We start from the raw sequence: 13,330 nt of genomic DNA, 5'->3' as shown, positions 1-13,330 counted from the left end.
AAGCAGCTCGCTTGATTGGCACCCCATCCACCACATTGAACATTCACTCCCTCCACCACCGCTGTATCGTGGCTGCAGTGTGTACCATCTACAAGACGCACTGCAGCAACTCACCAAGGCTTCTTCGGCAGTACCTCCCAAACCCGAGATATTTACCACCTAGAAGTACAAGGGCAGCAGATGCATTGTAACTCCATCACCTCCAAGTTCCCCTCCAAGTTGCACACCATCCTGATGTGTAAATAACTCGGGCGTTCCTTCATCGCTGCGACCAAACCCTGGAACTCCCTCACTAACAGCACTGTGGGAACACCTTTGAGACGCTCCTTAAAACCTATCACTTTGAGCAAGCATTTAGTCACCTGTCCAACTATCTCAGCGGTTCAAGAACGTGCTATCCACTACCTTCTCAAGGGGCAATTAGCGACGCTCGCATCACATGAGTGAATTAAAAAAAAGAGACGGACGGACGGACGGAGAAGCGCACAGAGGAACTCCTCAAGGTTTAAAAATGTGTTTTTGTTTGTTTCCCAATTCTGCCACGTGGTGACGCTGTTGTCTGCTCAGTTACAGCAGGCGCTCGGTTCTGCCAGAGATGCCTGCAGCAGTTCCCAGCATTGTACAATGCAAGTCGTCCTGCCTTAAAACCAGGGACCTGGGGAGGCAAACTCGCTTAGAGACAGGTATATTCAGTTTAGCCCGATGCAAACAAATGGACATAGGAACCACAAGCCGAAAAGGATTGAGGGCCACCAAAATCCCCTTCTACCTTCGCGGCTGTTGCATAATACAACAATATTGGAGATGGTGACAAATTATAGCAAACCTGACTGCGGACTGACAGCGTCAAGAATCATTCGGCCCTTTCCCACTTAGAGCTTTGAAATTAACCAGGTATCCGAGACCAACCCAAGCAGCTGTCTGCTGGTTTGTGACTTATTTAGGTTTCCATATGACTCAGGAAAAGCAGGAGACAGGTAGAAAAGTGTTCCTTTTAAATCCATTTTTATTAAGATTCTGCAATATAATCTCCTTTACAATTCTCTTACATTCTCCATTAATAACGATCAGATAGCGAGTTAATTGTTGTTTTAAAGCAAAATGCTCAACAGTTGCTAGCCGTGGCTCAATGGGCAACACTTTCGCCTCTGAGTGATAAGGTTGTGGGTTCATGTCCCACTCCAGAGACTTGAGCACCGCATCACAGTGCTGCACTGAGAGGGCGATGCACTGTCGGAGATGTTTTCATAGGAATTGGCACTGCCTTTTCCTGAAGATCACGATATTACTTGAAACACGATCTAAATACTGTGAAGCATTTTTGTTTCATCAAATTCCGCACAAAACCAACATCAGGTATCAGCCAGTGGGTGGTCAATACACAACATTATCAGAGCAGAGAAGCTCCAGCAACGATCACATGTTGGCAGGGACAATGGGTGGTCCCCAGGCCAGAGAGGACAGCAATAGCACATGGGATAGGGTGAAAGGCAAGTATCGAGTCTATTTTGGGTCTTTGAATCAGTGACTGTTACAGACTCGCTTGCTGCAGCTGGAGCGTAACTCAGGCGTTGCCCGCAAAGCCAGGAATTTCTGGTCAACGGCTCACCATTCTGCTTCAAGACGGAAGATTATATTTTCGGATTCCGTTCGGCAGCAGCCACAACCCTAACCCCAATCGCTCACCCTGCCGATCCTGCTCCCCCCATTTCCCCGTTCCACACCAGCTTCATTCAGCCCGGCTTTACATCCGCCAGGTTTCCGCCTCAAGATGCGCTGCCAGCCCCCGCCCCCCGCACTTGGACTTCCTGATTTTGCCCTCACGGGAATTCTGGATAGAGTCTCCCTCCTCAGAATGAACTCCCCCCGCACTGAGAACGGGGCCTAGTTTGTGATGTTCCCCAGTGAGTGCTGCACAGATTGCACCAACACCCCACACTCTCTGCTCCTTAATGAAGGCGCTGAGCTGTTTACATTCAATGGCTTGACGGTTCCGCTAAAACCGCAGTCAAAGGAAGGTCACAGGGAATAAAGTTAAATGTCGATCTGGGTAATATCTCCAGAGGAATGCCAGGCTGTGGTCCCTGGAGGGAGAGACTCTATCCCAGTACAGGTTGGGCGGGGGTGATATGTTGCAGGGTGAGGATGGGAGGGTTATTCAGTGACCCGGCCCTGCTGGGGTTACAGTCAAACACTGATTACAGACTGAGATACAAATGGAAATGTTCATCACACAAACACACCCGGGGAGGGAATGGAGTCAGAAACTGGAATTGGAGGGAAAATGATGGAAACAGACCCATTAATGTCAGTGTCCTTTAACCCCGCAGATTATCAGCGGTGCGGAGTTATTCCCGCCGTCATACCACCCCGGATTGAAGAAGGGAAAGATTCTCTCAGTGAAAGTGTGGGTGAAGGTGTGGAGATGGGACATGTTGTCCGCATTGTAAAATGACACCTGTCCGCCCTCATAGTCCAGGTACACCCCGATCTTCCGGGGCTTCACACTCGGGGTGAGGGGGGTCTGTGAGGGGGAGGTGCGGGCAAAATAGTCACTTCCGGGTCTCAGCCACACAATCCAGTATCCAGTCTCTGGGCTCGGGGTGATTGGCCCTTTCCTCTCGGCAGACTCTCGGGTCACTCCCAGACCCCACTGTGTCTTGTTCCCCACCTCCACCTCCCAGTAGTGTCTCCCTGATGTGAATCCCTCCGATCCCAGGACAAAGGACCAGTAATCAAACCTCTCCGGGGTGTCAGGGAGCGGCTGCTGTTTATTCCCGAGTCTCACACGGGTCCGGCCCTCAGACAGGATGAGCCGGGGATGGGCTGTGTTCGGATCCAGAGTCAGAGAGGCTGGAGCTGGGGGAAAGTTAAAATAACACAGTCAGTGATTTAAGCCGCGATTTCCGCTGTCTCGGCGGGTCGGTGGCGGGCGATGTCGGTGACAGGTCCCGGACTCGCTGCTGGCTCCAGCCCGCTGTCTGAAATTACTTCCCCTGATTACACCTGTTAAGCCCCGCCCAGCGGGCCTGCCGGCCAATTGCAGGCTGCGGGTCTGATGACGTCTGGAGACCTTTGAACCACTGAATCAAGTGCTAGTTTCCCCACTGATCCCGCGAAAAATTCCCCGATAATTTATTGATGTGACAGAATCAAACTCTGAGTGACATTCCTTCTTCTAATCCTCAGCTTTCTGCATATTATTGAAAAATTACTTTGTCTCAGTATTGATCAGCACGTCTGGCCAGCTGAACATGACAGAGAAAAATAGATCAAATAAAGATGCAATTATATTTAAGATAGAAAAGACAAGTTAATGGTAAACTGATCAAATTCAGAGAGGATGAACCTCAAGGATTGCAAGACGCGCATTCAAATAAATGCACAAAGATATAGCACTATTTTATATTTCAGGCTTTCATTTTATAATAAGGATATAGAAGCATTGGAGGAAGTGCAAAATAGATTTACAAGGAAATAGTACAAAAAGGTGAGAGGCTATAATTATCAGGAAAGATTGAATAGGCTCTAGAAATGGGAAAGCTGAGGGGTGAAATGATAGAGGTTTTTAATATTATGAAAGGGTCTGATAGGGTAGATGTAGAGAAGTCGTTTCCACTTGTGAGGAGACAAAAACTAGACACCATAAAAACATAAAATTAAGTAATAAATCTAACAGGGGATTCAGGAGAAACCTGTTTATCCACAGAGTGGTGAGAATGTGGAACTCACTACCACGAGAAGCAGTTCAGGCAAATAGCACAGAAGCATTTAAGGGGAAGCGAGATTAACACACGAGGGAGGAAGGGTCAGAAGGATATGCTGATATGGTTAGATGAAGAGGGGTGGGAGGAAGCTCGTATGGAGCATAAACACCGGCTTGGACCTGTTGGGCTGAATGGCCTGTTTTTGTGCTGTATATACTTTGTAAAAATAAATCATCAGGCTGGCCCATCAAAGCATTGTTACCGAAACAAATTTGCAACATATGGCACCGGGAAGACGGCGGCTGACCTCGAGAGGGAACAGGGTTCGTAGGGGGGGGCGGCGGTGTAGTGGGATGGAACCCCTCAAAGTCGGATTAGTGATATGGGATGGGGGCTGGGGAGTTGTTGATCTCAGTTCATTGGATTTATTCAAGAGGGAGTTAGATATGGCGCTTATGACTAAAGGGATCAAGGGGCATTGAGAGAAAGCAGGAAAGGAGTCTTGAGGTGAAATATCAGCCATGATCTTATTGAAACGTGGTGCGGGCTCGAAAGGCCGAATGGCCTACTCCTGCACCTATTTTCTATGTTTCTATGTTTTTATGTTGAGTTCCCAGCTTTGGTCACCCTGGAGCCATGTCTTCGTGACGCCAATTATATCATACTCGTTAATTGCTGCCTGCGCAGTTAATTCATTCACCTTATTACAAATACTCCTCACATTGAGGCACAGAGCCTTCAGCCTTGCCTTTTTAACACACTTTGCCCATTTAGAATTTTGCCATATGTGGCCCTTTTGATTTTTGCCTTGGTTTCTCTGCCCACCACTTTTATTTTTCTTCTTTCTATCTTTTGCTTCTGCCCCCATTCTACTTCCCTGTGTCTCCCTGCATAGGTTGCCATCCCCCTGCCATATTAGCTTAACCTTTCCCCAACAGCACTAGCAAACACTCCCCCGAGGACATTGGGTGTGGTCCTGCCCAGGTGCAGACCGTCCGGTTTGTACCGGTCCCACCTCCCCCAGAACGGGTTCCAATATCCCAGGAATTTGAATCCCTCCTTTCTGCACCACTCCTCAAGCCACATATTCATCTTAGCTATCCTGCAATTCCTATTCTGACTAGCATGTGGCACTGGTAGCAATCCTGAGATTACTTCCTTTGAGGTCCTACTTTTTAATTTAACTCCTAGCTCCCTAAATCCAGCTTGTAGGACCTCATTCCATTTTTTTTTACCTATAACGTTGGTACCTATATCCACCTCGACAACTGGTTGTTCACCCTAACCCTCCAAAATATCCAGCAGCTGGTCCAAGACATCCTTGACCCTTGCACCAGGGAGGCAACATACCATCCTGTAATCTCAATTTTGGCCGTAGAAACGTCTATCTATTCCCCTTACAATAGAATCCCCTACCACTATAGCTCTTCCACTGTATTTCCTGCCATCCTGTGCAGCAGAGCCACCCACGGTGCCATGAACTTGGCTGCTGCTGCCCTCATCTGATGATTCATCCCCCCAACAGTACCCAAAATGGTGTGTCTGTTTTGGTGGGGGATGACCACAGGGGGCCCCTGCACTACCTTCCTTCCACTGCTCTTCCTGCTGATCACCCATTCCCTATCTGGCTGTGTAAACTTTAGGTCCGGTGTGTCGAACTCACTAAACGTGCTATTCACGACATCAACATCGCAGATGCTCCAAACTGAATCCATGCACAGCTCCAGTGCCGCAATGTGGTCTGTCAGGTGCTGCAGCAGGATATACTTCCTGCACATGTAGTATCAGGGACTCTGGAAGCATCCCTGAGTTCCCACATAGCACTGGAGGAGCATGACACGTATCCAAGCTTTCCTGCCATGACTTAACCCTGAGATTAACTTTATTTAATTTGGCAACAATGATCAAGGTTACCTACTGATAAAGGAAAAGAAAAAGAAGAAAAACTACTCACCAATCACTAGCCAATCACTTACCCCCTTGGCTGTGACGTCACCCTTCGATTTCTTTCTCCGTCCTTTTTTGCCTTCTCACCCTGCTGCAGGTGTACCAGCTGGCTCCTCCTCGACTCCCGCTCCCCGACTGTGACTGATGGGCCTTTTATAGGCCTCCCTCTGATCTCCTCCGCCTGGTCGATGAACTCCCGCCGCTCAGACTGATGGGCCTTTTATAGGCCTCCCTCCGATCTCCTCCGCCTGGTCGATGAACTCCCGCCGCTCAGACTGATGGGCCTTTTATAGGCCTCCCTCCGATCTCCTCCGCCTGGTCGATGAACTCCCGCCGCTCAGACTGATGGGCCTTTTATAGGCCTCCCTCCGATCTCCCACGTTTCCTCGACGAACTCCCACTACTCCAACTAACGGACCTTTTCTAGGTCTTCCTCCAATCTCCCACGTCTCCTCGATGTGCCCCTCAAAGTCGGGGGAGTTCGGTGGGATGGGGGGTGGGACGTGTTGCCGGGCGAGGAGGAATCATGGATTCCGTTATATCTTGAACCTGTTTTGTGATGAGCAATCTGGGTATTTTACTGACGCTGCAGTCACCGTCAGTCTGAAGGGTGAGAACATTGTTCTGTGTTGTCAATACCATACACTGCTTCTGTATCGAACCCGCACTCCTGGATCTGATATAGGGTCACAAACAGTTACATTGATTTCACAAACCAGTTTCAATCTCCTTTTGGAGATTATTACACAATATTTTTGTTCTTAATTTCACAAACACTGAAGCTGTGTTTCATTATTTTGATGTATTCAATCAACGAGATTTTTACGAAGTCTGAAATTGGGGTGCTAAAAACGTTTTACCTGGGCTGATGCTCTCTATCATGTCTTTCCACGCTATGTATTGATCGGGCCCTTTGAATATTCCCAGCGGCAGATTCTGGCCATCCAATGAAAGGGTATTACCCTCGTCACTGATTCTGAAAATATGAAACATTCAAGTACAGAATTCTCGCAGTTTGTTCCTTTAACAGATTAAATAACAATTCAGTAAAGTGAACCTCATACCTTCTCATCCGGGAAGCTGCCTCCTGAAATAAAACAGAAACACAGACCTGAGTTCACAGGGAGGGTCTGGGGGCAAAATTTCAGAATCAGTGTCATACGCTACACATGGCACCAAGTGAGAAACAGTTCATAAATAAAAACAGAAAATGCTGGAAATCTCTGTGAGTCAGGCAGCATCTGTGGAGCGAAACAGAGTAAATGTTTTGTGTCTGTGAGCCTTCGTCAGAACTGGAAACCTCCGAAAAGAAACAGATTGTTAAATAAATGGAGGGGCACTGAAAGGGGAAGAGGAGGGAAGAACAAAACGGAAGGTCTGTGATATTCTGGAAGACAGGAGTAATTTTAGAGACAACAGGGATGATCGCCAAATTGAGCTGGTAATAGCACAAGTTAGGAAACAAAATATGAGCCGAGATGGTGTGTGAATGGTGGAATAACTTCCAGCTGCCTTGGGAAAGAGAGAAACAATAACAGTAAAAGAGGGGAGGGTGGTTTGTTAAAAAAAGTGGAAAAAGAACAAAATATGGGCAGAGGTTATGTTCTGAAATTGTTGAACTCGATGTTGAGTCCAGAAGGCTGTAAAATACCTAAACGAAAGATTGGAACAGAGGATGCTGAGAAGGGACATTGAGGAGTACAACATTGTGAGGATCCTGGATATAGTGGATAGCAAGGGCCTATTTCCCTTGGTGGAGGGGTCAATTACGAGGGGCCATAGTATTAAGATGGTTGGCGGTAGGTTCAGAGGGGATTTGAGGGTGGGGTGCTTCTTGACACAGAGGGTTGTGGGGGTCTGGAACTCACTGCCTGGAAGGGTGGTGGATGCAGGAACCCTCATCACATTTAAAAGGTGATTGGATGGGCACTTAAAGTGCCGTAACCTGCAGGGTTACTGACTTAGAGCTGGTCAGTGGGATTAGACTGGATAACCTTTTGTTGGCTGGCGCAGATACGATCGTAAGTCATGCAGGGCATCAAATACGACCAGGGTGGTTCCTGGACTAGTTTCGATCGCCTGGATGGGACGGAGAGGAATTTTCAAGCTTTGTTCCCCAATTGGCCTGGATTTTTATCTGGTTTTTGCCTCTCTCAGGAGATCACATGGCTCTGGTTGGGGTGGAGTGTAGAATGTTTCAGTGCAAGGGTTGTCGCAGTTATGTGGGGTGGACTGGTTGGGCTGGGTGCTCTTTGCCTTCCGTCATTGTTCATTGTTCATAGGTTTATATGTAACCTTCAGGGCTGCTGACCGAGGGGCAAGCTTGACTGGCCGTATGGCCTACTCCTGTTCCTATTTCTTATGTTCTTATGTGATCAATTCTACTTTCTACACAAACTAACTGAGAGATGGAAGAACTTCCAGAGCAATTATTGAACCAGACCTCCCACAACCCGGAGTTACGCTGTGCATGTAGGACCGTGATGGGCGCTTATTCCTGGGGATCTCACACCGCTTGGATTCAGGGCATTGAGTGTCACTTTGGTGCCTTCAGGTGCCTGGTCTGGTTGTAAGTAATGATCAGGTATATGATCAAACTGTTTGTGCACAGCTTATTAAGATCAAAATGAAATGGAAACGTTCGGAAGAAAATGAGAATGCAGTGAGGCAGATTTCAGTAAAAGGAGTAGCGAGCTAACTAGCTTGAGGCAATAGAAGAAAGATAGATACACAGAAATGAACATCAAAAATGGGATGTTTTAAAAAGTGATTCGAACAATGTAGAATAAATGTATTCTGTTAAAACAGAATGCAATTGCTAGTAGTTTTTGAGGTCCATGGAAACATAATGATGCAAGAAGCCTATTTAAATTAAAGCTCAGATTTCAAATGAGATGATCTTGTCGGAAATACTTCATAGATATGTTTGAGGATAAAATACACATGGTTGATGGCACAATACAGTGAATGCAATGTACATGGAGTTTAGGAAAGCCTTGATAAGGTACCACACAGGCGATGACTAGAGAATCTCGTGTGATATGGAATTCGGGGAGGATAGCAAATTGGATAACAAATTACTTAGGATAAAATCAGAGAACAGCAATTAAGGGTGGGTTTTCAGGGCGAATAGAGGTGGGCAGTGGGGCCCCACAGTGATTCGTTCTGGGGATAGATTGAATTTGATACAAGACCAAAAGAAGTGGTGAAGGGTTAATAAGAACATGCGTGAATGGGCTAAATTTTGTTGGACAGAATTATCTGCCAGTAAGTGAGAGCTGAGACAGGGGAAGTAACAGCAGGAATCCCACACCGAATGGATGTCGGCTCAGTGCGGTAGAAGAGCAGAAGGATTTGGGGGTATAGGTTCACAGAGCATTAAAGGTAGCTCCACGGGTTGATAAGGCTGTTTAACAAAACCTAATAGGATACCAGGTTACATAGGATTAAATAGGATATACGACACTGAAATAGGCCATTCGGGCCAACCAGTCCATGCCGGCGTTTATGCTCCACTCGAGCCTCCTCCTGCCTTTCCTCATCTAAATCTTTCACCATAACAGGTTGTATCTCAAGAGATATAGCATATAAAATAAACAGGCAATGATGCAGTATTAGGCTCCACACCAGAGGGATGCTAATCTGGGTTGAATGCGGAGACAGCACAGATGGTCTCGGATGCGTCCTGGAATCAGGAAATGTAAATATAAAGAAAGAAAAAATCAATTTATGGGGCAACACGATATAATATCATGGTCTTATTTAAGTGAGACAAGGTATGCAGAAACAAACAATGGAGCTACTGAAGAGATCACAAAGTTTCGGTTTAAAGAATGGACTCAGTCGAGAATATATTGTGGAATTTATTGGCTTTTCTGAGGGTATTTCCCCTGTGGTGGGATCACCCTGTACCGATAAGCGAAAAAGCTGGTGTTGTTAAAACTCCAGAGACTGCATGGCAGTTAGCTGTGACAAAAGACCTGTCATTCATCCAGAACAGATTTGCCCACCAGTCCCAGCTAAAGGAAGGGGGACATGAATATTGACAAAAGAGCTGTCGGCCAGGAAGGGGGGCCACTGACAAAGCCACTCTAACATGCAAAAGCACTTCTCACCTGCATCTCCGAAGGAAAGCAGAACAATGAACCCACTAGCCTGGTCAGACAAAGAGAAGCCAGGTCTTTCCCAACACAAAGACTGAGAGAGATGCCCAGATTAAGAGCCATCAGCCTAATACATATGGGTTGGATGGCCCGTCACTGACCATGACTCATTTCATTTACACTCTGAATAATAATTCCCGGGTCTGGAACTTTCGTAAGGCAATTCGAACCGTCCATCTAGCAATTGGGCTAAGATCAAAACCGCTTACAGTACTTGTTGCAAAATTTAGGATGTGCAAAGAGTTCAGAATTGGAGGAGCACAGATATCTTGGTGGGTTGTTTAGCTGGAGGAGGTTGCAGAGATAGGGAGTGGAGAGGCCACGGAGTGAGTTGAAAATAAGAATGAGAATGTCAAAATTGAGATGTTTCTTAACCGGGAGACAGTTTGCGCCAGCGAGCACAGGGGTGATGGCTGGACGGGACTTGGTATAAGTTAGGAAATGTGCCTCCGAGTTCTGGATGAGCGCAAGTTTATGGAGGGTGTAAAATCACAGGCTGGCCTGGAGAGCATTGGACTAGTCAAGTCCAGAGGTAGCAAAAGCATAGATGAGGGTTTCAGCAGCTGATGTTGAGGCAGGGGATGTGACGGGCGATGTTACAGAGGTGGAAATAAGTGGTGTTGATGATGGCGTGGATATGTGGTCGGAATTCCATATCGGGGTCAAATAAGACGCCAAGGTTGTGAACAGCCTGGATCAGCCTCAGACAGTGGCCGAGGAGAGGGGTGGAGTTGGTGTCGAGGGAACGGAATTTGTGGCGGGACCAAAGAAAATGACTTCGACCATCCCAATAATTAGTTGGAAGAAATTGCTATTCTTCCACTTCTGGATATCGGACAAGCACCGTGACACATCGGAACATTGCCGGGGTCGCGAGGTGAGCTGGGTGAGATCAGCATACATGACGTTGTGTTTCAGATGATGTCACTGAATATATTTAAATAAAACAAGGTATTACCTTCAGAAATGAGACTGTGTCTTGCTCCTCCATCTGTCTCTGTAACTCGGATATCTCTCGATTAATACCATTTAACTTCTGTTGGATTCTACTGAGGTTTTGATCCATTGATTTTAGAATATTCCCCTCTTGTTCCCTGAGATCTCTGATCAAACGCTGTTCTTTATCACTGAGAATCTGGTGCATTTTAGCGAACTCTGATGCGATGTGGGTCTGCAGAATGATCGACTGTTCCTACCAAATGAAATGTGAAACATAAATCATGTACCGTGAAAAAGGGAACAAAACTAACCGAGATCCCAGAAAATCAGCACAGGGAGACATAGGAACATAGAAAATAGGTGCAGGAGCAGGCCATTCGGCCCTTCGAGCCTGTACCGCCATTGAATATGTTCATTGGCTGATCATGCAACTTCAGAACACTCCCACCTCCTCTCTATACCCGCTGAATCCCTTAGCCGTAAGGGCCACATCTAAATCCCTCCTGAATATATCCAACAACTGGACTCAACAATTTTCTGTGGGAGAGAATTCCACAGGTGCACCACTCTCTGGGTGAAAAAGTTTCTCCTCAACTCTGTCCTAAATGGCATACCCCCTATCCTTAGACTGTGACCCTGGTTCTGGACTTCCCCAACATCGGGAACATTCTTGCTGCATCTAACCTGTCCAGTTCCTTACCCTAACTCCGGAAATCTGCTGTCCCTGCCGCCGTGCGGTGTCCAGAGCCGAATCCTTTCTCTTTGTAGCCGATTCCAGGGATGATTTCAGTTTATCCTGCAATTAGAAATTAAATTAGAGTAAAGTTTAAACACAAGATGTTTAAATGTTGCCAGAGATTCTACCTTCCATGTTACCCTGTACATCTGTGCAGCCTCCGTCAGTCCCACGAAGTTGTGGGTCTTGTGCCCCGGGCCCTCTGTCGGGACCAGACACTTCACACAGATCAGTTCCTTGTCAGTTTCACAAAACAGCGTCAGTTCTTCCTGATGTTCCCCACAGAGATGTTTACTGTCTCTATCTTTGGCGTTCACGGTTATTTTTCGAATTTTCTCCGCCAGATTCGCCAAGGCCCGATTATCCCTGAAGTTTATTTCCGGAAACTCCTCTCTGCATTCCGGGCAGGACTTTGTCTCCGTCTTATCCCAACACTGTGTGATACAGGAGCGGCAGAAATTGTGCCCACACTCCAGCATTACTGGGTCGGTGAAGAAATCCAGACAAATGGGACAATTTAAATCTTCGGACAAACTCTCGGACTGCTGTGTGGAAGCCATGTTCTCTCTCAGCACTTCCTGATTCAATCCGCTCCCAGTTTCAATGGTTTTTTTTAAGAGTGGAGCCAGAGCGAGTTTCGGCACATACCTGCCCGACCTGTTCAGCACTGAGATGTTTACCAGTGCTCAGAGGTAAACGCCTACATTAGAATACACGAGGGAAAAGATTGAGCGTTGTGTGTGTGGAGATTTCCCAGTTGGACGTTAAGCGCTTCATCTCTTCCCAGAGAACACTGGACCTGTGGATCAAGGTTCCCGCTGACGGTGGGCGATGATTGACGGTATTCCTTCAGGAGAGAGTTGGACCTGTTTCTGGGTGGGGAGGAGATGGCCTGGGACCAGAGATAGCTAGCCTGATGGCTAGAGACAGTGTGATCTCCTGCATTACTTTCCATGACCTAAAGGAGCAGGAGAGGAATTTTTCAGATTCTACCCACCCTCAGGAGATAATGTGACTCGCTGGGGGTTTGGAGTGTCTCTGTGACGACACATGAAGGCAGCACAACTGTATGGGACAGTCTGGGGAGACCCGATGAACTCTTCTGTTTGTTTTTTTCGTATGTTCGCAATCCAATGTTACAGGCTGTTGATGGGAAATGAAACAATCTGCTCACAGGACAGTATCAGTCAGTATTTAGATTTAATCAGTAAATTGTGGATCTATAAACAATGTTAAACAGAGAATGAAACAAAGTCTAGAAATTTATATAGCGCCTTTCACGATTACTGGATGTCTCAAAGCGCTTTGCAACCAATGATGTACTTTTGAATCGTAGTCACTGTTGTCATGAGGGAAACGCAGCAGGCAATTACGCACAGCAAGCTCCCACAAACAGCAATGTAATAATGACCAGATAATCTGTTTTTACTTCTGCTGATTGAGGGATAAAAATTAGCCAGGACACTGGGATAACTCCACTGATCTTCTTCGAAATAGTGCCATGGGATCCTTTCAATCCACCTGAAAGAGTAGAAGGGGCCTCGGTTTAACGTCTCATGCAAAAGGCAATACCTCCGACAGTGCGGCGTTCCCTCCGTACTGCACTGGAGTACCAAGCCTCGATTTTTGTGTTCAAGTCCTTGGAGTCGGTCTTAAACCCACAAACCTCTGACTCAGAGTGTGAGAGTGCTACCCACTGAGACACTAATAATAACGCACAAGAATAGAAATTGACAGCATTTTGAATGTGGGTTGTATTCGCAACTGTTTCCCGTGGCAAGCTGAGGATGGACATCCATTAACGGAGCAAAGAATAGTGTAAAAGGAGCAGGAAGTAA

At 46.8% G+C, this 13,330-nt stretch overlaps 1 protein-coding gene across 1 annotated transcript; it reads right to left on the bottom strand.

Moving 5' to 3' along the window:
• Positions 1–972: 972 nt before the first annotated feature.
• Positions 973–12,423, bottom strand: LOC139229613 (zinc-binding protein A33-like). The gene is made up of 6 exons (XM_070861124.1): positions 11,633–12,423; positions 11,457–11,552; positions 10,776–11,009; positions 6,719–6,741; positions 6,515–6,630; positions 973–2,859 (listed from the first exon to the last, which is right to left on the bottom strand). The coding sequence occupies exons 1-6, from the start codon at positions 12,050–12,052 to the stop codon at positions 2,309–2,311; spliced, it is 1,440 nt and encodes a 479-aa protein (XP_070717225.1). The 5' UTR covers positions 12,053–12,423; the 3' UTR covers positions 973–2,308.
• Positions 12,424–13,330: the final 907 nt, after the last annotated feature.

This window comes from Pristiophorus japonicus, chromosome 19 (genome assembly GCF_044704955.1).
Source record: "Pristiophorus japonicus isolate sPriJap1 chromosome 19, sPriJap1.hap1, whole genome shotgun sequence".
Taxonomy (NCBI): Eukaryota; Metazoa; Chordata; class Chondrichthyes; family Pristiophoridae; genus Pristiophorus; species Pristiophorus japonicus.
The sequence above is the reverse complement of the archived record's forward strand: the minus strand, read 5'-3'. Positions and strand labels throughout refer to the sequence as shown.